A 25362-nucleotide genomic window follows, 5' to 3' on the forward strand; every position below is an offset into this window, starting at 1 on the left:
CTGCACTCTCCAAAGCCACAAACACAGCATCCATGGGACTGGATAACATCCCAGGCTGTGTTCTACATGAATCTCAGAACGAAATGGCTCCTCACCTAAGCACCGTGTTCAATCATAGCCTCACATCAGGCTTTGTGGCCACTGAATGGCGCACAGCAATAGTTACACCACTCCACAAAGGGGGAGCCACCATGGACCCCGGGAACTATCACCCTATTAGCCTGACTAGCCTGATCTGCAAGGCCATGGAATGAGTCATCATGGAACTCACAAAGATATTGGTAACCTCCAAACTCTGGACCCCACCCAGTTTGTGTTTGTGAAAGGCAGATCGTGCCTCCTGAACCTGATTGACTTCTTTGAAACAGTCACCAAAGCCGTAGATGAGGATATGACAGTTCACACAGCCTATCTTTGACCTTGCCAAGGCTTTCGACACCATCCCCCATTCCAGAATTATAGATAAACTCACTAAACTGGGTATAAATCCTTACGTCACAAGATGGGTTGCCAACTGGCTCACTGACAGAACCCACAATGTAAAAATTGCAGACTCCAAATCTGACTTCAAAGCAGTGACAAGTGGAGTGCCACAGGGTTCAGTCCTGAGTCCTCTCCTGTTTGGTATCTACTTCTCTGAAGTATGGGCTAACACAGAGGGCCTCTGGCTGATGAAGTTCGCAGATGACTGCAAATTAGGTGCCATAGTCAAGTCCCTAAATGACGTGGACATCCTACAGAAGGACCTCACTGAGACAGATGCCTTGTGTCAGAGCCATGGCCTCAAGCTCAAAGCCAAAAAGTGCATTGTCATCCCCTTTGGAAAAAAACTCTGCACCCATGAGCTACCACATAGGCGGCAGTCCACTTAACGCTGAAGGTGTGAAAAGAGACCTTGGGACTCAGGTGGACAGTAGTCTCTCCTTTGATAATCACATCACCACAGTAGTCAGGAAATCTTTCTACGTGGCTACCTCATAACGCAAGGGCTCTCCTCCAGAAAAAAAGACGTCATTGTTCTCCTCTACTCGGCTCTCATTAGACCCATTGATGAGTACAATGCCCCTTTTGGAATGTACCTCACAAGACATCTGCAACAGCTGGAAAGGCCTCAGAAGTACCTCACAAAGAGGATTATGGGACTCAAACAGATGCCCTACACTGACCGTCGCAAAAAACTCCAGCTTTACTACGCAGCATATCTCCTACTCCAAGGTGATCTTTGCCTAACATACAAAGCTATGTCAAACCCAGAGCTGTTGGACATGCTACACCTTAAGAAGTCCCTCTGAGATACACGCTCTAGGGACCTAAACCTTGTCACCACAATAAACAGAGATTCCAAAGTTAAAAATGTTATCTTTTCAGTCCCTTTTGTCTCCACATCCTTTACCATTTTCATGGCTAAGTTAGACTTAAAGGTTGTATACCATCACATTCCCATCTGCAAAAAATTCCGACATTTCTTAAGATTTTCTGTGTCTGGCATATATTATCATTTCTCTGCCTTACCCTTTGTATTTTCCAATGCACCAAGGGTATTTACAAAGTTTTGGGTTCAGTAATTACTGCAGACTTCAAGGCATTCACATCTTTACATATTTGGATGACTGTATTATCTTTGTAGACAGTTTTTACAGTGTCAAGAGTCTTTAGCAACTGTTTAGAATTTTCGTCTCAGTGTGGGTTTTCAAATCAACTAGCAGATTTTCTCATCCCTTTTTATGAAATTGTTTTCCTGGGATGTTAATTAGATTCTGCCCTGGGAAGAGTCTTTCTTCTTCCAGAGCAGAAATGTTCTAACTGCCCTTCCTGAGTTTTTCCAATCAAAGCCAGGCATCTGCAAAGAAATTTCTCAGGATTTTGGGGTACATGGCATCTATGATTCTCATGTTTCATCTGGGCAGACTCTACATGAGAAAAATCCAGTGGTACCACAGGTCAATCTGAACTCAGCATCTTCTCCCTTTATCTTTTCAGGTCCCTATTTTGGGGTAAGTAAGGAGGGAGGTTTCTTGGTGGGTAGACCACAGCTTTTGAATTCCAGGTCTCCACTTTCCCTTCCACGTCCTGTTCAGTCTGTCACTACAGATGCATCCAACAATATATGGGCAGGGATTTCCAAAGGTCTGAAAGTGCAAGGTACGTGGAACCCTCAAAAGAGAATCAAATACATTTCAGTGAGACGATGGTAGTGATAAATAATTTGAAAGCCTTAAATCATCTCTGGTCCCCAAGATTTCTGCAAGTTTGCACAGACAATACCAGAGTGATGTGGTATGCAAGCAAACAGAGGGGTACCAGATCTTACCCTCTTTACAGACTTGCTATGACAGCCTGAGTGATAGCAACTCAACTCAGTTTGACTCTTTTTAGGTTTCATACTCAAACATGACTATAGTGACCAATGTACTTCACTTACAGGGATGGTATTGGTAATTGTAGCTGTAGTATACCCCTTTTCTCTACTGTGTATGCCATATACCTGTAAATTGTATCTTTAAACACTATATGGGAAGTAGAGTCCTCAGTGAAGTGACTTGCAACATGTAAACATCTTCAGTATTTGAATCTCATATCAGCTGTCATTTTATTTACTAATGTCATTCATGAAACACTGTACACTTACAAATTCTTTTTACTACTTTAACACATTACTGGCCCAGCAATCTAGTTTCAAATAAAACAAGTATCAATCAGCGTCTGTTTGGTATAATGTTAATGGATTCTCACAAATGGAGTCAGTTTATTTAATTACTTCTTTTATTGTTACTCATTGTGCCAGTTCTGAAAAACTTATTTTTTTTACTTTAACTATAATAAATAAACTATCAGCACTTATACACACAAGAAGGACTTCAGTGGTGCTAGCAGTCACAAGGCTGTTTTGTGGCCAAAATAAGATCTTTAGCTTTCTTGTCTCCAAACAGCAGTCACTTGACAACTCCATCTGTCCTTTTTCATACTTCAGCTTATTAACATTAATGGTAACTGGCAGAAAAGCAAGTGAACATGTAATGACAGTATTTCAATTTGAATTCAATAAATCGCAATAATTTATCTAAAAAAAAAAGAAATGCAGAATATTGATATAGACCCATGATACATATCAACAGAAATAAATAAGGGCCCTGATCCAAAGACTCATATGTAGGACTGAGATGAAAATGTATCATTTTGAAATGATCTGCTTAATCTAAAAACAAAAGTTGTGTAAGATTCAGAAAATAAAATCATGATTTTTTAATCTCAGTGGACTTAAATTTGTCATTGTAATAGAACAGCAGCATAATAAATTCAAGTGAATATGGAATGAGCTGTGAAACACAGCTCATTAAACTGCATGTTTAAGAGTGTTCACAGAGGTTAAAGCAGCATTTCAGTAAAATGTATTGTGATCCATTTGAAAGAAAGCTATCACTGTTGAAGATCCACAGGTCTAAGTATCATTGTAATCCATTAAAAGAAAGTTATCACAGTTACGGATTCACATTTCCAAATATCAATACCTTACCATATCATACCTTTTATGACTGAAATTAATGCAGATTGTATAGGATTAGAAATATGGTGCATATCTATACAGTGAACTATTAAAAAAAATACCACCAGAGGTGAGCAGGGTGCTCTGTTCATGGTGTTCATACTTGCAGTTTCTTACAAACCTCAGAATACACTGCATCTCAGCTTTATAGAGACACAGCTGTACAATACAAATAGTCACAGAAAAGGGTGATCACATATTGCTGCTCATTTTCTGAGCACATTCTGAGTAATTTTATTAACAAATTCACCTATGAATAACATAAATAAAGTGCCACAAGTAGGTACAATGTGTACAACCAAACCCGGGTACAGTTTACTTAAGTAAACAAAAAAAAATTTGCCAAGAAAACACATTTTATCCCTGTTATTTTAGCTTAGCATATACCTGATGGTAAAACAAATGGATGGATTTCTGGCATCTATTTTAACAGTTTTGAGAACAAAATGTTTTCTTCAAACACTTAGAAAATTCACTGTGAAAGCTACTAGTTTTATGGTTAACATATAACTAGCTGACAGATACATGTACTTTTCACATTCTGATTCTATAAGAGTGTTACCAAATTTGCTTAAAACACCATTTGCCTTCTTAATGACTAACATCTCAACAAGATAGTAAAGTGTCTAGCTTGGCATCTGTGAGCTCATTAACTTCCATGATTTTCTCCAGTTGTTCCATGTACATGCTCCGGTCTTGAAGAAAATGTGGTATCCTCACAGTCTGTAAGACAGCAAACTCCTTCAGACGATTCACATCTTCAAAAGAAATCTTACAGGATGAAAAAGAGAAAACAATAACTTCACAAAGGACAATATAACAGGAACAGCCATTGTACAATGCCAGTCATATTATAACTCAATAAAGCAAGACATTTGTTTCACCACTTGCCACCACGACATGGACTCAATCTGTGTTGCATTAAATTTAAGGCAGGTGGACAGTTCCAAGATAGCTGTACATTACGTAACAGCTTAATTTTAGCTCTCTCAGCGTGAAAACAGAAACTCAGAAGAGGGAGAGCTAGTAAACTCATATTTTTGGGTATGTTTCAGTAATTGGCTACTAAGTGCATGGCCTAGATGCCAGTAAAAAAGAAATTTGGAGAACCTGAAAGAAAATCATTCGCAAAAGGTAAGGAAAAAGACACTGACTGGTTCGGATTCTGCAGCTGTTCAGCAAAAAGCAGTACAACCTCCAGCTTTGGTGCAAGACATGACATCTAGTAACTTAAGAGGAAAAATAAGTCAAATGTACTCAGAGTTGATAAAAAATAAATAAAATACAGATGGAATATATCAACTCAAATAACAAAAGGCTGGAAAAAATGGAAGAAACTTTACACAAATATTCAAATGAGGTGATAAAACTGCAAAAATTAGAGGTCAAAATTAAGAAAAAGCTGGATGAATATGAGACTGCTCAAGAAGAGATGTTTTAATAAATAACAGAATTAGAGGACAGAGCATGTAGGAAAAAAGTACAGTTTTGTACCTACCATAAATGTAGATGTTCGAGGATTCCATTGCTGCAGTCCTGACTATTGGGTATAGTCCGCGTCCAGTCGGCCCGAATACCAGAGTATAAGGCTGACGTCGGTCAGGGCGCATTAGACTGGCGTCAGTACGTCAGGGTACTAATGCGCATGACCGACGTCATATCCTCAGTCTTTTCTTGCCCCAGATGTCAGAAGACCCTAAAAAGACAAGTCCCAAAAAACCTGCACCAAAACATGTACAATATATACAACAATATATACAAAAATATAAGCATGTAAACTCACCTACACAACCACCCCTAAATACAGAGGGGAAGGAGGGTAAATTGGACTGCAGCAATGGAATCCTCGAACATCTACATTTATGGTAGGTACAAAACTGTACTATGTTCTTCGTCTTCCATTGCTGCAGTCCTGACTATTGGGTAGAATCCCAAAGCAGAGGTAAGGGAGGCTGGCAAATTATAAAGTAGTAGGAGCTGACAACATGCCTTGTAAAACAGCTGTGGCAAAACCAGCCCTAGACTTAGAGTAGATAGGAAGGTGATAATGCCTAGAGAAAGTATGCACTGAACTCCAAGTAGCTGCTTCCAGAATATCCTTAGTTGCCAAACCGCTTAGAAATGCTGTTGAAGTGGCAGTAGCCCTAGTGGAATGAGGCCTAATCCCAGCTGGAATCTCCTTGCCATGATGGGAATAACAAAATGCAATGCAAAAGCCAATCCACCTAGAAATAGTTTGTTTTGACACAGGCTTGCCCTGAGAACTCAAAGCAAAAGAAACAAACAACTGCTGAGACTGCCTAAAATCCTTAGTCCTGCTTAAATAATAACGAATTGCCTGTGTACATCTAAAGTGTGCAAAATCTTTTCCCCTTTATTTTGAGGATCCGCAAAAGCGTAGGCAAATGAATAGTTTGGTTTAAAGCCACACTAGAAACCACCTTAGGCATAAAAGAAGGATTAGTGCGTAATGATACCCTATCCTTATGGAAAATCAAAAGGGCTCTACTGCCATAAGGGCCTGCAACTCAGACACCCTTCTTGCAGAAGTAATAGCCAACAGAAAAGCAGTCTTCCATGACAAATATTTCAATTCAGCAGTAGCTGCAGGCTCAAAAGGTTGTAGAGTAAGTTTTTCCAACACAAAATTGAGATCCCAAGCAGGAGTAGGAGCTCTCGGGGGTCTTATATTCTTTGCCCTCTAAGAAACTGCTTGAACAAAGGATGCGAAAACAAAGGTGGGTCACAATCATAGTGAGCTGAAATTGCTGCAGCATGAATCTTTATGGAAGAGAAGGACAAACCTTTGTCCAATAATTCAGTAAGATATTGAAGAGCCACACTCAAATTAGGCTCAGAAATCTCCAAATTCTTTGCTGTACTCCAAAATAAAAATCTCTTCCATTTTTCTGCATACACTTTCCTTGTACTAGGTCTTCTAGCTTCCATAATCACATTTAAAACTTGTTGAGGAAGTTGAGACCTGCTGTGTTTCAACACAGAATATGCCAAGCTGTTAGATGAAGAGAGTGTAGCTTGACATTGAGCAGATGACCGTCCTTCTGAGATAACAGATGAGGAATCAGAGGTAAAGGCCATGGAGGCTTCTTTACCAGACTCCGTAGTAGAGGGTACCAGTGTTGCGAGGCCAATCTGGAGCTATCAAAATCATCCTTGGCCTGTCTTGTCTGACCTTTAACAGTACCTTTGGAAGAAGAGGTAGAGGTGGAAAGGCATACACATGAAGGTTTTTCCAACTGAAAGACAGAGCATCCACTTTCCAAGCCGTGTGATGAAACCCTTTTGTGCAATACTTTGGCAGCTGGTGGTTTAGTGGAGAAGCGAACAGATCTATGTCTGGAGTTCCCCATGACACTGTCAGTTTCTGAAATACATGAAGATCCAGTTTCCACTCGTGGGGATCCATGATTTGTCTGCTTAACACATCCGCTAAGGAGTTCTGTGCTCCTGGCAGAAACCTTGCCTGAAGAGTTAGTTGCAGGCTTAGCGCAGTCTCCCATAAAATCATTGCTTGCCTGCATAGAGGATAAGAATGTGTTCCTCCTTGCTTGTTGATGTACCACATGACAGTTGTGTTGTCTGTTAGAATCAACACCTGCCCTGGAAGAAGTAACTCCTTGAAAGCCATTAATGCAAACTGGACTGCTAACATCTCTTTCATGTTGATATGTAGATGCTGTAGTCTGGCAGGCCACTTGTCTTGTATCCACTTTCCATCTAGATGAGCTCCCCAAGCAATGTCTGAGGCATCTGTCGTTAAGATCTGACTTGCCTCTGGCGGGTCACAGAGAGTCCCTTGTTTAGGTGACATTCCTGAGCCCACCACAAGAATTCTTTTTGAAGGCAAGGTATTATTTGAATGACAGTGTCCAAATCCTGGCAGTGCTGTGTCCATACATTTTTGAGATACCATTGTAACTTCCTCATATGCAGTTTGGCATTGGGAAGCACCAGAATACAAGATGCCATGAACCCTAATGCTTGAAGGACTGTCCTTGCAGTCAGCACGGACTGATGAGATAGTTGATGGAAGTAAAGTGACAGACTCTTTTGTTTGTCCGGGGTTAAAAAGGCCATCTGGGCTGCTGTATTCAGTCTCACACCCAGAAAGCACATGTCTTGAGAGGGTACTAGACTGGACTTTATTTCGTTCACAGAATACCCTAGGCATCTTAGCACTGCGATAACATATTCCAGGTGCTGTAGAAGAACTTCCTTTCTTGAGCCAGAATCAGGCAGTCGTCCAAGTAAGGATAGATTTGAATTCCTTGAAGCCTGAAGTAAGCTATCACTGGAGCCAGAACCTTTGTGAACACTCTGGGCGCAGTAGATAAGCCAAAGGGCAATGCAGAGAACTGATAATGAGAATTTCCAGTTCGTATCCGCAGATATTTCCTGCAACTTAGCCTTATAGGCACATGAAGGTAAGCTTCTTTGAGATCTAAAGTTACCATCCAGTGATCTTTGCCCAGTAGAGGTAAAAGCTGTTGTAACGTCAACATCTTGAACTTGGGAATGTCCAGATAAGTGTTGAGGATAGATAAATCCAAAATTGGTCTCCACGTGTTTCCCTTCTTTGGTACAAGGAACAGGCGAGAATAAAATCCTAGGCCCCTTTCTGATACAGGGACTGGCTGAATGGCCCCTATGTGAAGTAACTGTAAAACTTGCTTGTGAGCCTCTTTTCTTTGTTGAGGAGGAACGTCTGGCATGCCTTTGAAAGGGGCATTGTATGGAAATAAAATCTGTAACCGTGGTGAATGATATCCAACACCCATTTGTCTTGAGTAATTAAATCCCAATTTTCTTTGAAAAGAGACAGTCTTCCTCCCAAAGGAGCTGCCAAACTTGAATCTGCTGGCAGCTGAAAAACAGGTCATTGGGTCTGTTTACGAAAGGACTGACCCCTGCCCTCACCAGAAGTCTGAGCAGGTGAACTCCTGTTCTAGGCCTAAAAGAACCTTGAGCCCTGCCCCTACCACGTCTAGACCTACCCCTAGACTGAGAATCATAAGCAGGATATGTCCACCCCTTAGCAGGCCAATTTCTACTAAACTTGGCTGCACCTGCAAAAATCTTTAACAGTTTGCATAGACTTAGCTTTGTCCTCCATTTTCTTTAAAACTGCTTCCACAGGCAGACCAAACAACACATCAGACTGTAAAGGAGCATCCAAAATCCTTGTCTTAACATGCTCAGCTAAATTCTGATCCTTCAACCAGGCATGCCTGCGAAGAACAGAACTGGTAGCAGCCACCCTCGAGGAGGCCTGTACAGCATCAAAACCACATTGCAAAGAATGCTTACCCACTTGTTCAGACACATGAACCAAATCCAGCAACTCTTTACACTCAATACCTTCCGCCAAAGCATCCACCTTAGATTTCAATTGTGAAAGGAGATAATTCTGATATTTTAGCATGTGAAACTGACAATTCAAAGCTCTCATGGCTAGAGTGGAAGAAGTATACACTTTCTTTCCCCACCTATCCAAAGCCCTTGCCTCTTTATCAGTGGGAACAGGATTTTTAACCACAGAAGCCTTTACACCCTTAGGCCCTTGAGAAATAGTTTCTGGGTCCGCCCTAGGACTCTTAAACAAATATTTATGAGCTTGGGCACCCTATAATACCTATCAGGCTTAACAGGAGCAGGAGGCAAAGAGTCAGGGTTCAGGAAGCCTCTGCAAAACATCTTCGACCACATTCAACACACGAGGAATAGCTAAAGGCCTATGCTGCGGTACAAACAAGAACTCCCTAAGCCTTTTCCTGGAGTCAGAGTAATCCTGGCCTTCCCATTTAAAGTGCTCCCTCATGGAATGCAAAGTCTCTGAAAATGAGAAATCCTCAGGTGGAGAAGCTGTAGGAGTGGAATCATCCACATCAGAATCAGAATAAGTAGGATACTCCTGCATATGGTCCACAGAAGATGCTGAAGCCTCTGAACACTGGTCAAAACTATCAAACTCGGTTCCACCCTAGGCCTCTTATCAGGCAGGGGCATAGAACCCCTAATCATAGTAATCAAATCTTCTGCCATTTTAAGCATATGTTTCTTAGGTACAGAACCGAAATGCTAGGAGAAGCCCCACTGAAGCTGAAGTAGGACTACCTCTCAAAGAAGTTTTGGCAACAGAAGGAGAGGCCCTAACTACCTTGGGAAGAGAGGGAAGAACAGTCACCTGAGAAGCCCCTCAGCCTGGCCTACCTCCTGAGAAGGCACATCCTGTAAGAGTATAGTTTCTGCCTGGGACTCCATGGAAACTCCTGGCAAAACCTCCGGCTCCACTGAGCCTTCTAAAGAACCGGCGTCCGGGACTGCGGTTCCTCAACCCTAGGCTTCACTGTTTTATCCTTGCGCTTCTTGAGGAAGCGGCCGGAGCATCCGACGGCATTTTATAATTACAGCGCTTCCCAAACACTAACCTGGCACAGTCTAACCTCCTCTTAATAGTGCGTTTGTTAAACCTAGCACAAGAGCGGCAACCAACAACGCCGTGCTCAGGCCCTAAACAAGGTATACACAAGGTATGATAATCCCTATGAGGTATCTGTTTCCCACAAGAAATACAGTTATTCACTTTTTCTGACATCCGGTAAAATACTGAGGCAAGAAAAAACTAAAATGTTCCCCAACGGGGTACTTAGCCAACTCTGTTTCGGTCTGAAACTCCGGTTTCGGAAATATTTCAGAACGCCAACCTGCACTCGCAAAACTGCTTCTGCATCGGACCATGCGGCAAAAGACTGAGGATATCGCGTCGGTCATGCGCATTAGTACCCTGACGTACTGACGTCAGTCTAATGCGCCCTGACCGACGTCAGCCTTATACTCTGGTATTCGGGCCGACTGGACGCGGACTATACCCAATAGTCAGGACTGCAGCAATGGAAGACGAAGAACATCCTGAGATTTTCTGCTGTACCAGTAAAGCTGGAACACACTGTACTAATTTTAAGAAAGCACAAATTAGTAACTGGACTGGTATACCACAGCAACAGTTGTTAATTGAAAGGGCACATTATGTGTATGCTCCAAAGTTGGCCACGAGAAAGCAACCTTGACAGTACAGTTTTGTACCTACCATAAATGTAGATGTTCAAGTGTTCACACTGCTGCAGTCATTACACTTGGGTTATTCTGCCGTCAGGCGGTCCCGCAGTCGGCCAGAGCTCCAAAGTCTTGGTCCGGCGTCAGTTGCTGTCGCTTCTTCCCTGACGTCAGTGCGCCAGGGGTATATAAGATGCATCCGACGCCATTTTCTTCAGTTTTTCTTGCCCCAGATGTCAGGTGCCCCCAAGTAGGTAGGCAATACATATTGCTAATAAAACATATCTATAAAATAAACACAATACCTTCAGTTACAAGCAAATACACCACAAACGTTGTATACGATAGAAAGGTATAGATATGTCCAGCTAGGGCAGAGGGGATGGAGGGAGGGTAACCTGGACTGCAGCAGTGTGATCACTCAAACATCTACATTTATGGTAGGTACAAAACTGTACTATGTTCATCGTGTTACACTGCTGCCGTCATTACACTTGGGTAGAATCCCAAAGCTAAGGTTGGGTGGCTGGTCTATAAAGAGTTAGGATTGGCTATGAGGCCCTGCAGAAAGTACAGTTTTGTACCTACCATAAATGTAGATGTTCGAAGATCCACATTGCTGCAGTCCTTACATATGGGTAGTCCGCTGTCCTCGGTCGGCCCGAATACCAAAGTATTAGGCTGACATTGGTCAAGGCGCTTAAAACTGACATCAGGACGTCAGGGTACAAAAGCGCATGACCGACGTCATTTCCTCAGTCTTTTCTTGCCCCAGATGTCAGAAGGCCCTAACAAGAAAGGCCAAAGCCAAAAACCAGCAAAACCTAAACAACCACCCGTGCACTAACCATATTTACACTATGTACAACACAAACCCCACCACCACCTTCAACAACAGAGGGAAGGGGAGGGTAAATTGGACTGCAGCAATGTGGATCTTCGAACATCTACATTTATGGTAGGTACAAAACTGTACTATGTTCTTCATCTCACATTGCTGCAGTCCTTACATATGGGTAGAATCCCAAAGCAGAGGTAAGGGAGGATGGCAAAACTATAAGGAATTAGGAGCTGCCAACATGCCTTGCAAAATTGCAGTTGCAAATCCAGCCCTAGATTTAGAGTAAAGTGGAAGGTGGTAATGCTTAGAGAAAGTATGCACTGAACTCCAAGTAGCTGCTTCCAAAATATCTTTAGTAGCCACCCCTTAAAAGGCTGTAGAAGTGGCAGTAGCCCTAGTGGAATGAGGCCTAATCCCAGCTGGAATCTCCTTACCATGATGGGAATAACAGAAGGCAATACAAAACCCAATCCACTTAGAAATAGTTTGTTTTGACACAGGTTTGCCCTGAGAACCCAAAGCAAAAGAAACAAATAACTGCTGAGACTGCCTGAACCCTTTAGTTCTGTTCAAATAATATCGCAACTGTCTGTGTATATCCAAAGTGTGCAAAATCTTTCCCCTTTATTTTGGGGTTTGCATAAAAGTAGGCAAATGAATAGTTTGGTTTAAAGCCACACTAGAAACCACTTTAGGCATAAAAGAAGGGTTAGTACGCAAAGACACCCTGTCCTTGTGGAAAATTAAGAAAGGCTCAACTGCCATAAGGGCCTGTAATTCAGAAACCCTTCTCGCAGAGGTAATGGCCAACAAAAAAGCAGTCTTCCAAGATAAATATTTCAACTCTGCCGATGCTACAGGCTCAAAAGGTTGTAGAGTGAGTTTCTCCAACACAAAATTGAGATCCCAAGCAGGAGTAGGAGCTCTACATGGGGGTCTTATATTTTTTGCCCCTCTAAGGAATTGCTTAAACAAAGGCTGAGAAAATAATGGTGGGTCACAGTCATAGTGAGCAGAAATTGCTGCAGCATGAACCTTTATAGAGGAGAAGGACAAACCCTCGTCCAATAACTCAGTAAGGTATTGAAGCGCAACACTTAAATTAGGTTTAGAAACATCAAAATCCTTTGCAGTACTCCAAAACAAAAATCTCCTCCATTTATCTCGTAAACTTTCCTTGTACTAGGCCTTCTGGCCTCCAAAATAACATTCAAAACTTGTTGTGGAAGCTGAGACCCTCCAGGGTTTAAAACAGAATATGCCAGGCTGTCAGATGTAGAGAATGAAGTTTGACATTGAGTAAATGACTGTTCTCCTGAGACAGCAGGTGAGGAATCGAAGGCAAAGGCCATGGAGGCTGCTGTACCAGACTTCTCAGTAATGGGTACCAGTGCTGTCGAGGCCAATCTGGAGCTATTAAAATCATGTTTGGCTTGTCCTGTCTGACCTTCAGCAGTACCTTTGGGAGGAGAGGCAGAGATGGAAAGGCATACACGTGAAGATTGCTCCAATTGAATGAGAGAGCATCCACTTTCCAAGCCGAGGGATGAAACCTTTTGTGCAAAACTTTGGCAGCTGGTAATTCAGTGGAGAAGCGAACAGATCTATGTCTGGAGTTCCCCATAACACTGTCAATCTCTGAAATACATGAGGATCCAATTTCCACTCGTGGGGATCCATAATTTGTCTGCTCAACACATCTGCTAAGGAGTTCTGTGCTCCTGGCAGAAACCTTGCCTGAAGATTTAGCTGTAAACTGAGAGCAGTCTCCCACAAAATCATTGCTTGTCTGCATAGAGGATAAGAATCGTTCCCCTTGCTTGTTGATGTACCACATGACAGTTGTGTTGTCTGTTTGAATCAACACCTGCCCTGGAAGAAGTAAATCCTTGAAAGCTATCAATGCAAATTGGACTGCTAACATCTCCTTCAAGTTGATATGTAGATGTTGAAGCCTGGCAGGCCACATGTCTTGTATCCATTTTCCATTTAGATGAGCTCCCCAAGCTTTGTCTGAGGCATCTGTCGTTAAAATCTGACTCGCCTCTGGCCGGGTCACAGAGAGTCCCTTGTTTAGGTGACATTCCTGAGCCCACCACAAAAATTCCTTTTGAATGCAAGGTATTATTTGAATGACAGTGTCCAAATCTTGGCAGTGCTGTGTCCATACATTCTTGAGATACCATTGTAGCTTCCTCATATGCAGTTTGGCATTGGGAAGTACCAGAATACAAGATGCCATGAACCCCAAGGCTTGAAGGACTGTCCTTGCAGTCAGCCTGGACTGATGAGACAACTGATGGAAGTAAAGAGAAAGATTATTTTGTTTGTCCGGGGTCAAAAAGGCCATCTGGGATGCTGTATTCAGTCTCACACCCAGAAAGCACATGTCCTGAGAGGGTACTAGACTGGACTTTATTTCGTTCACAGAATACCCCAGGCATCTTAACACTGCCATCACATACTGTAAATGATGAAGAAGTTCGTCCTTTCCTTGGGCCAGTATCAGGCAATCGTCCAAATAAGGATAAATTTGTATTCCTCTTAGCCTGAAAAAAGCTACCACTGGAGCCAGAACCTTCGTGAACACTCTGGCGCAGTAGATAAGCCAAAGGGCAATGCAGAGAACTGATAATGTGAAGTCCCAGCCCGAAGCAGATACTTCCTGCAACTGGGCCTGATAGGAACATGAAGGTAAGCCTCCTTGAGATCCAGGGTCACCATCCAGTGATCTTTGCCCAGCAGAGGTAAAAGCTGTTGTAACGTTAACATTTTGAACTTGGGAATGTCCAGGTATGTGTTGAGGATGGATAAATCCAAAATTGGTCTCCACGTGTTTCCTTTCTTTGGTACTAGAAACAGGCGAGAATAAAATCCTAGGCCCACTTCTGGCAGAGGAACGGTTGTATGGCCCCTATTTGAAGTAGTAGAAAAATTTGTTTGAGCCTCTAATCTTTGCTGAGTAGGAGCGTCCGGCATGCCTTTGAAAGGAGGCAAGGTATGGAAATAAAACTTGTAACCCTGGTGTATGATATCCAATACCCATTTGTCTTGGGTAACCAACATCCAATTTTCCTTGAAGAGTGCTAACCTTCCTCCCAAAGGTGCTGCCAGGCAAGAAGGATCTGGCAGCTGCAAAGTAGGTCATTGGGCCTGTTTACGAAAGGACTGGCCCCTGCCCTCACCGAAGATTGTGCAGGGGAACTCCCTGTTCTAGGCCTGAAAGAACTCTGAGCTCTGCCCCTACCACGTCTAGATCTACCCCTAGACTGAGAATCATAAGAAGGATACGTCCACCCCTTAGCAGGCCAATTCCTACTAAACTTGGAGGCTGAACTTGCAAAAATCTTTAACAGTCTGCATAGACTTAGCCTTGTCTTCCATTTTCTTCAAGACTGACTCCACAGTTGAACCAAACAACACATCAGACTGCAAAGGAGCATCCAAAATCCTTGTCTTAACATGGTCAGATAAATTCTGATCCTTCAACCAGGCATGCCTGCGAAGAACTGAGCCAGTGGCAGCCACCCTAGACGAGGCCTGCACAGCATCAAAACCACACTGTAAAGAATGCTTACCCACCTGTTCAGAGACATGCACCAAATCTTGCAATTCTTTACACTCAATGCCTTCCGCCAGAGCATCCACCTTAGACTTCAACTGAGAAAGAAGAAAGTTTTGATATTTCAACATATGAAACTGGCAATTCAAAGCCCTCATAGCTAAGGTAGAAGATGTATAGACCTTTTTTCCCCATCTATCCAAAAGTTCTGGCTTCTTTATCTAAAGGAACCAGATTTTTTACAATAGAGGCCTTGACACCCTTAGGTCCTTGACTAATAGTTTCTGGGTCCGCCCTAGGACTCTTATAAAGATATTTGTGAGCCTCAGGCACCCTGTAATACCTATCCGGCTTAACAGGAGCAGGCGGCAGAGAATCAGGATTAAGTGAAGCCTCTGCAAACACATCTTCCACAACGTCCAGAACAGGGGGTATAGCCAAAGGCCTATGCTGGGGTAACAGCAAAAACTCCCTAAGCCTTTTCCTAGAATCAGAGAAGTCCTGACCTTCCCACTTAAAATGTTCCCTCATAGAATGAAGAGTCTCTGAAAAAGAAAAATCCTCTGGAGGAGAAGCAGAAGGAGTGGAATCATCTGCATCAGAATCAGAATAAGGAGAGTACTCCTGCAAGTCTTCAGCCGAAGACTCTGAAACATTCGAAGCCTGTTCAAAACTTCCCAACTCTGGCTCCACCCTAGGCCTGTTATCAGGAGTTGTCATAGAACCTCTAATCAGAGTAATCAAATCTTCTGCCATTTTAAGCATGTGCTTCTTAGGCACAGACCCTGCTGAACTAGGAGAGACCCCAACAGGAGCTAAAACTGGCCTGCCTCTGGGAGAAGCCTTGGAAACCGAAGGAGAAGGCCTAACCACCCTAGGAAGGGAGGGGAGTACAGTAACTTGAGAAGCCCCTTCGGCCTGACCTGCCTCCTGAGAGACTACTTCCTGCAAAATCAAAGTCTCCCCCTGAGACTCCAGAGAAGTCTCCATCAGAACCACCGGCTCCACTGAAGCCTCTAAAGAACCGGCGTCTGGAACGGACGACTCATCTTGCCTGGGCTTAACTGCTTTGTCTTTGCGCTTCTTTGCAGAAGCGGGCGCCGGAGAATCCGACGGCATATTATAATTGCACCGCTTCCCAAAGACCAGCCTAGCACAATCTAACCTTCGCTTAATAGTGCGTTTATTGAACCTAGCACAAAAGCGACACCCAACAATGTCGTGCTCAGGCCCCAAACAAGGAATACACAAAGAATGATAATCCCTATGCGGTATCTGTTTCCCACAAGAAATACAGTTATTCACTTTTTCTGACATCCGGTAAAATACTGAGGCAAGAAAAACAAAATAATCCCCAGCACGGGTACTTAGCCAACTTGGATTCGGTCTGAAACTCCGAATTGAAAAATTTCAGAACGCCGAGCGGCACTTGCAACGCTGCTTCTGCATCGGACCATGCGGCAAAAAAGACTGAGGAAATGACGTCGGTCATGCGCTTTTGTACCCTGACGTCCTGATGTCAGTTTTAAGCGCCTTGACCGACGTCAGCCTAATACTTTGGCATTCGGGCCGACCGAGGACAGCGGACTACCCATATGTAAGGACTGCAGCAATGTGAGATGAAGAACATCTGCAGTGGCAAATCCTGCTCTGGATTTAGAGTAAAGAGGCAAGTGGTAATGCTTGGTAAAGGTGTGAAGTGAACTCCAAGTTGCAGCCTCCAAAATTTCCTTGGCTGGTAGTCCTCTGAGAAAGGCTGTTGAAGTGGCTGTTGCTCTGGTAGAATGTGGCCTAATGTTATTAGGGACTGATTGTCCATGCTGTGTGTAGCAGTAATGAATACAGTGTCCTATCCATTTGGAGATAGTCTGTTTTGAGATAGCCTTGCCCTGTGATCCTGCAGCATATGCTACAAACAGTTGCTCAGTTTTCCTGAAAGCCTTTGTTTTGTCCAAGTAGAAGCGTAGCTGCCTGTGTATGTCCAAAGAGTGCAGAAGTTTCTCCCCTTTATTCTGGGGGTTTGGATAAAAAGTTGGCAAATGGATGGTTTGGTTAAGAGCCACACTAGATACCACCTTTGGCATAAAGGTAGGGTTTGTCCTTAAAGAAACCCTGTCCTGATGAAAAATTATAAAAGGTTCCACTGCCATCAATGCCTGTAGCTCTGAGACTCTTCGTGCTGAAGTTACTGCCAGGAGCAGAGCTGCTTTCCATGATAAAAATTTTAGATCGGCTGTATTGGCTGGCTCAAAAGGTGGCAGGGTCAGTTTTTCCAAAACAAAATTGAGGTCCCAAGTTGGTGTTGGTGCTCTCCGGGGCGGTCTTATGTTTTTAGCCCCTCTGAGGTACTGCTTTAGCAAGGGATGAGAGAATAAAGGAGGATCCGTGTTGTAATGTGCTGAAATGGCAGAGGCGTGGATCTTAATTGATGAGAAGGATAGGCCTTTGTCCAGCATCTCAGTTAAGTATTGTAAAATCTGAGGAATGTTTGGGAGAAGAGGGTCAAGGCTTTGAGCCTGGTTCCAGGCACAGAATCTCTTCCATTTTTCTGAGTAAGATTTCCTGGTGCTAGGCCTCCTGGCCTCCAAAATGACATCCATAACAGCTTTAGAGAGAGGTGTTGCCTGTTTCACTAATGAATCTGCCATGCAGCCAGGTTTAGGGTCTTGAGCTGACCGTGCAGGATTTGATTGTTTTGTTGAGTCAGAAGGTGTGAAATTTGAGGCAAAATCCATGGTGAGCCTTGAGCTAAGTTCTTTAAGATTGGGTACCAGTGCTGGCGTGGCCAGTCTGGAGCAATCAGGATCACCTGTGTTTTTTCTTGTCTGGCTTTTAGGAGTACCTTTGAAAGGAGAGGCAGTGGTGGGAAGGCATAACCATTTAGGCTTTTCCAGCTGAATGAAAGAGCATTCACTTTCCATGCTTATGTGTGGTAAGTCCTTGTGCAGAATTTTTGTAGTTGGCAATTCAGTGGAGAGGCAAAAAGATCTATGTCTGGGCATCCCCATTTTTGCGTTACCATGCTGAAGATTTATGGATTCAATTTCCATTCGTGAGGGTCCATGATATTTCTGCTTAGATCGTCTGAAAGAGTATTTTTCTTTCCTGGCAGGAATTGTGCCTGCAGATGAACTTGATAAGTTAGAGCTGTGTTCCACAAGGTCATGGCTTGCCTGCATAGGGGATAAGAAAGAATGCCCCCTTGCTTGTTTATGTACCATATTACTGTGGTGTTGTCTGTCTTTAATAGTAATTGTCCTGGATGCAGAAGGTCCTTGAAAGCTGTTAGAGCATTTTGAACAGCCAACATCTCTTTTTGATTGATGTGAAGATGCATTTGGTCTGTGGTCCACTTGCCCTAAATACATTTTCCTGCCATGTGTGCTCCCCAGGCGTAGTACGAAGCATCTGTTGTTGAGTCTGCCTGGCTGTGGGTAGAGTGAACGGTTGACCCTTGTTGAGGTGACATGCCTGTGCCCACCATCGAAACTCCTGTTGTAGGCAGGGAATTATTGGTATTACTGCTTCTAAACTGTGAGCGTGTTGAGTCCAAACACTTTTTAGGTACCATTGTAATTTCCGCAGTTTGGCATATGGAATTGGTAGTATGCAGGATGCCATGAATCCCAGGGCCTGCAGAATTTTTCTTGCAGGGAGATGGGACTTTTTTGCCAGTAATTGAAAATACTGAGTCAGTTGTCCTTGTTTGTCTAGTGTGAGATAAGCCATCTGGGCCATTGTATTTAAGCTGGCACTCAGGAATATTATCTGTTGTGAGGGCACTAGTTTTGACTTCTTTTCGTTTACTGTGTACCCTAGAGAAATTAGCAACCTTTTTACAAATGCCAGATGCTTTAGAAAAATGTCCTTTCTTTCTGCTTGAATGAGGCAGTCGTCCAGGTATGGATATATTTGAATTCCTTTTTGTCTGCAAAATGCAATTACTGGTGCCAGGCACTTTGTAAAGACCCTGGGCACAGTAGATAAGCCAAAGGGCAGTGCAGAGAATTGGTAGTGCATTGTGTAGTGTCAACATTTTGAATTTCGGAACATCCAGGTAAGTATTTAGAGTTGAAAGGTCTAGTATGGGTCTCCAGGCTTTGTCCTTTCTGGGGACCAGGAAGAGTCTTGAGTAAAATCCTTGTCTTTGTTCCTGCTGTGGTACTTTTTGAATAGCTCTCATGTCCATGAGGGCTGAAATTTATTTTTGAGCCTCTGCCCATTGATTTTGTGGCAGGTTTGGCATTCCTTTTATCCTTGGTAAAGTGTGAAAGTGGAACCTGTAACCTTGAGACACAATATTTAGAACCCATTTGTCTTGGGTGATTGTTTGCCAATTTTGAGAAAAAAGTGCTAGTTTCCCCCCTAAGGGGGTTGCCAAAAGGGAAATGCTTGGCATACGAAGGGAGAAGTCATTGGGACTGTTTCCTGTAAGGTTGAGACCTGTCCTCACCTCCTTTTGGGGTTGAGGTACCCCACTGTCGTGGTCTGTTAGAGCCTTGGGGTTGGGATCTGCCTCTTGGGCGTCTGTATCTGCCTCTCTGTGGCCTGTCTGACACTGGAAAGGACCAATTCTTTGTAGGCCAATTTCTGCTAAATCGAGGTGGCTGTACCTGTAAGAAATCTGACTGTTTGCATGGATTTAGCTTTATCCTCCATTTTCTTTAACACCTCTTCTGCCTTAACACCAAACAAGGTATCATGCTGTAATGGAGCATCCAATAATTTTGCCTTAACATGATCAGGTAAACTCTGTTCTTTTAACCAAGCATGTCTTCGAATCACAGAACCTGTAACTGCGGCTCTACAAGAAGCCTCTAAGGAATCAAAACCACATTGCAGAGTATGTTTTCCCACTTGTTCCACTGCATGCAATAAATCCTGCATTTCTTTATAGCCAGGAGCTTCTGAGCTTGCAAGCATTTTCTGTTTTAACTGAGCCATTAAATATTGTTGGTACTTAAGCATGTGAAACTGGCAATTTAAAGCCCTTACTGCTAAAGTTGCAGAAGTGCAAACTTTCTTCCCCCATCTATCCAATGCTCTAGAATCTCCATCAGAGGGGACTGGATTTTTTTGCAATAGAAGCCTTAACCCTCTTTGGGACCCTGGGAAATGGTTTCTGGGTAAGCAGAAGGGTTTTTATAAAGAAACTTGTGAGAGTCAGGGACTCTATAATACCTATCGGGCTTGGCTGGTGCAGGGGGCAAAGAATCAGGAGATAAGCTGGATTCAGAGAACACATCATCCACAATATCTAACACAGGCAGAATAGCCAGGGGCCTGTGCTGAGGCAATAAAAGGAAGTCCCTGAGTCTTTTCTTGGATTCTGAATAATCCTGACTTTCCCAATGGAAATGCTCCCTCATGGTATGTAAAGTTTCCCCAAAAGAGTAATCCTCAGGAGGAGAGGCTGAAGGGATAGATTCTTCAGCATCAGAGTCCTCATAGGGGGGTAGAGAGTATCCCTGGTCTGAAGAGGAATCAGAGGAAATGGAAACCTGATCAGAGGAATCATAGTCTGTATCTTGCCTAGGCCTTTTCTCAGGAGGGGGATGGGAACCCCTGATTAGAGTAATGAGGTCTTCGGCCATTTTATGCATCTGTTTCTTAGGCATGGAGGACTGTCCAGGAGAATGCTGTACTTGCTTCTTTGTCTTTAATGGTGCTTTTTTCTTGGCTGTTGCTTTAATGGTAAGTTGTGAAGGTCTGAAAACACCCTCAGAAGCCAATGCCTGCTCAGTGGCTCCGGACCCATCTGAGGGATTAGTTTCCGTAGGCCCAATACCTTGAGTTTCCAGAAGCCTAGTTGTCTCCACGTGGGAGTTGGAGGCGGCCTGTGGCTCTGAGGTAGCGGGTGTCAGGGGCTGCGAAAGCGCCTCACTGAGAAACGGCGAACCGGCGACTGGCAAAAAAGAGGCTTCGTCGTCGGTTTTGGACCTCGGATGCCTGTCTTTATCCTTGTCTTTGCATTTTTTGAGAATTGCGGTCGTCGGTTGATCCGACGGCATAGTATAATTGAACCTTCAGCCAAAGTAGTGCAAAACAAAATCAAAATGTCATTTTATAGTGCGTTTGTTAAATCTAGCACAAAACCGACAACTGGTGACGTCGTGATCAGGGCCTAGGCATGGAATACAGTAAGAGTGGAAGTCCTTATGAGGTATTTGCTTCCCACAAGAAATACAATTATTAACTTTTTCTGACATCGGTCTGAGGCAAGAAAAAAGTTTCCCCAATGGGGTACTTAGCTTTATTGAAGACTTTGGATCTGAAATTCGACTTCAAAAATCTCAGGAGTCGGCCGGCCGGCACTTGCGAACTGCTTTTGCTTCGAGCACCGTGCGGCAAGAAAGACAGAAGAAAATGGCGTCGGATGCATCTTATATACCCCTGGCGCACTGACATCAGGGAAGAAGCGACAGCAACGACACCGGACCAAGACATTGGAACTCTGGCCGACTGCGGGACCGCCTGATGGCAGGATAACCCAAGTGTAATGACTGCAGCAGTGTAACACGATGAACATCTTTAATACTAAAGATGCAATCCTTCCATCAGAAGGAGTTGATTCTGACAAAACTGTGGCAGAAGGACAAATTACTAAAAGTGGGAGATAGTAGATTGCTTGTGGAAAATGATTACACATTGTACACCAGGCAGAAGAGGAGTAAATTTATTCCACTCATCAGAGAATGTCAAGAAGCAGACAAGAGATTCAAACTACTATACCCAGCTATCTTCAGAATATTATTTCCTGGAAGAACACAATTATTTTTTTATGCAGAACATGCTAAGGAAGAAATTCAAAAGTCTGTCCAACATAAAATGAGCTATGAAACAGAAGGAGATTCTGCTTCTTGTTCTTCTGGTAGTAAAGACCACACAGAGACTGTACCAATAAAACCTTTTCCAATGTTTCAATGGAAAATGCTTGAGAGACATAAACAAGCACAAGAGTTGACTAGTAGAACCAAGAATAAATTGGGAATGAAGCAAAGACTTGATCTGGGAGATGGAAATAAACAAGAATAAAACCAGATGTAAATAAATAAAAATATTGAAAATAATAAAGCTTTCCTCTAGCAAATATATAAATATGTGTAGAAGCAACTCTGTATCTGGTTCTCATGTCTCCATGGAGGCAATCTAATAAAGAGCAATAAAAACAGAATGTAGCAATCCAAAACCAGATAGTGATGCAGGCAAACAGAATACTTTGTTCTTTCAATGACTAGGAGATAATGTTTTCAGAAAGCATTCAAGCATTTTCTGGGAGAACAATAAAGATAACACAAAACCAGACAGCACTTAGTAGGAGCACAGGCTGTACCATGTGTCTTAGCATGTATAACCTTCCTTTTAGTTAACCCAAGTTTGTGAGCGTGGCTGTCAGTTTAGAATAAGTATTCCTATTAGGAGGGTAAAGCTTCAATATTTGAAGATGTATATAGTGTGTATGCTAGGATTAAGTTAGCAGATTTCAGGAGTGTATTTGGGGTGTATTTTTAGGGCTTTCAATAAAACAATAAAACAGAAAAAGGTTTGTAAGATTTGACACAGGCTCAAATGAATATGACAAAAAACAACTATGTAAAAGATCAACCTGGCAAACATTAATGCATGCATGTATGTAACACAAAAGCTGGAACTAGATACTTAAAAAAAAGCTGTTACACATAAAAACTGGAAATAACTTTTTAACATAACAACACTTTCTATATTATCTTTAAATGTTAATGGTCTCACAGATGCATACAAAAAAGAAAGAGTACTGAACTATATTAAAAATGTAAAGTGCAGATAGCTATGCTACAGGAGACATATGAAAAAATGTACACATGAATTTGATAAAGAAAGGTTTTCAGGATGCTTATTCAGCAGTATACCTGGGACAAAGGAAAAGAAGCGTATTTATATTAATTGCAACAGGAGCTCCAATAGTGATAGAAAATTATATAGATAATAATGGTACATTTGTGGTACTAAGGGGCTACTGGCAAGGGAGGAGGATTATGCTGGCATGTATTTATATTCTACCTGAAACTGCTATAATGGGGCTTAAGAAAATTCTGGGAGAAATAATCAGCTTTCGGCACAGAATATTACTTATTAGTGAGGACTGGAATTTGGGTTGCAGCACTGAAGATGTGTCTGGAGGCCAGAAGGGAAAATATAACAAAGGAGTACTTAATTACACACCCCTCCAGGCATATCCAAAGGCCAGTTACCCACGCTTTCTCCTATTAACCTGGTGAACCTGGGCATCCTGAGGCAATGCAGAAACTGCATCATGTACACTGACAACCCTCTCTTCTTACCCCACAACACTCAGACTTGGGAGAGATGCACCTATTTATCCAGGTTGGAAGCCATGCACTCTATAGCCAAGAATGGAATAGCCAGTCAAGAGGAGAAGGTCAACACTAGCACCACACCACAAGGAACACATAGCCACATACAATCACAGCTATCACATAATAACACAAAACACACACACACCTTTGCGGAGGCTCTCAATAAAAATCTACCCAAGCACAAATCAGGAGACACATAGCTCACACAAACAGTGTGCCACACAACCAAAGCCCCGAAGGCAAAACAGCTTACCCAATACACTTATAGGTGAGTCAATAGTAAGGCACACTGATGTCCTGCTCACTAGGTTGAATAAGGAGAAGGTAACGGTCAGCTGCCTGTCGGGAGCCAGGATACGCCACATAATGCACGCACTCACGTCACTCCACAAAAGGTACAGATATGACTCTGTCATTGTTCATGTTGGCGTGAACGACCAGAGATGCACCTCCCTGGACTACATGAAAAGAGACATGGAGGAGCTCTCAGATCATGTAGCCCAGGAAGGCATGACCCTAGCCCTGAGTAGCATCTTACCGTCAGCAAGAATGATCTCACAGTACAAAAAAAAAAATTACTGACTTCAATAATTGGCTAAGTTTCTGGTGTCATTCCAAGGGGATCCAATATCTGTTTGCCTGGGATGACATGATCGACAGACCTCAATGCTTTGCCAGAGATGGTCTGCATCTGTCACCCCTGGGATTCCATATACTGGCCAAGGCCCTTGCTACCCCTATACTGCCTTTTTTAGGTAATGTCCAGAAGACCAAAATACCACTGTAACCGCTACAAGCCAATGTAATCTAAGGGGTATGCTACTCAATGCTAGAAGTCTAAACTTCGAAATGCACTCATTCATAGCACTCCTTTAAATAGAGAACATCGACATTTGTGCAGTAATGGAGAACTGGTTCAAAGCACGTGAAAGCACTCCTGCACTACCAGGCTATAACTCATACCACACCTTTCGGCCCCAAAACGTGGACCGAAGCGCTAAAGGCGGTGATGTCTCCACATTCATGAAGGATATGTACACCTCCAGGCTAGCAGCCCAACATAAAGCAGCAGAGATACTCCAGGTTCAACTAACATTGGGTAAGACTGCAATCCAGGCTGTTGCCTGCTATAGATCCCACACCATGACCCAAGACTCTCACTCCAGATTCCTAACCACCCTGGAAAATATTAAGGTACAATCCAACACCCTCATACTGGATGACTTTAACTATCCCTCCACTAACTGGGAAAACTACTCAAGTACCAACACACTTGCTCAATGTTTCCTGGAATACATCAATTCCAATGCCTTAGACCAGCTCATTCTTACCCCCACTAGGGGTAACAACATTCTCGACCTGGTTATTACCAATACGGGCAACCGTTGCTCTACACCAAGTGTAAACTCCTCCCTGGTCAGATTTGACCACAATCTTGTCACCATGGATATCCACATCCTCCCCCCCACACCCCTGCAAAGGAAACCACCGCAAAAAACTTTTCCAAAGCCAACTTTGGGCTTCTAAAAACTGAAGTGGCTAACTTTACAATGCCAATGCAAATGGAGAATAAATGTAGGACTGCTGAATCATACTCCATTACACTGTACGAACACATACACACATGCATGGAATGGGCCATTCTCAACAGAACCAAGATGCTCTCCTCCAAAAAAAGGAAGCCAATCTGGTGGTCCCCTGCCATAAACAAACTCTACAACAGAAGGAAGAAACTGATGCAGAACAAGGTGAAGCTGCAAGACTGGAAAAACTCCCTTGTCAGCTTCAGCAAAAAGCTGAAATCCCTCATCAAATCCTCTAAAGCTAGCTACAAAAACAAAATTACAAGAGATACTAAAGTACAACCTGTGAAGACTGGTAGAGAAGGGGTGAAGGTTGCCAGCCTTGTCAAATATAATTTGATACATAATTCTGGCATTTATCTCTGAAGAAGTCTCTGAAAATACAGGCTTGTTTGTTTTAT

General features: G+C 43.0%; 1 protein-coding gene across 1 annotated transcript in view; it reads right to left on the minus strand.

The window, feature by feature from the left end:
• Positions 1 to 2741: 2741 nt before the first annotated feature.
• Positions 2742 to 25362, minus strand: part of KIAA0895 (KIAA0895 ortholog) — a 778550-nt gene continuing 755929 nt past the window's right edge. Inside the window, exon 7 of the mRNA XM_044065032.1 lies at positions 2742 to 4315. Within this exon, the coding sequence (XP_043920967.1) occupies positions 4151 to 4315 (165 nt within the window). The 3' untranslated portion in view covers positions 2742 to 4150. The remainder of the gene's footprint in view (positions 4316 to 25362) is intronic.

Source organism: Protopterus annectens, chromosome 3.part0, assembly GCF_019279795.1.
Source record: "Protopterus annectens isolate FY-2018-M chromosome 3.part0, PAN1.0, whole genome shotgun sequence".
Classification (NCBI taxonomy): Eukaryota; Metazoa; Chordata; order Ceratodontiformes; family Protopteridae; genus Protopterus; species Protopterus annectens.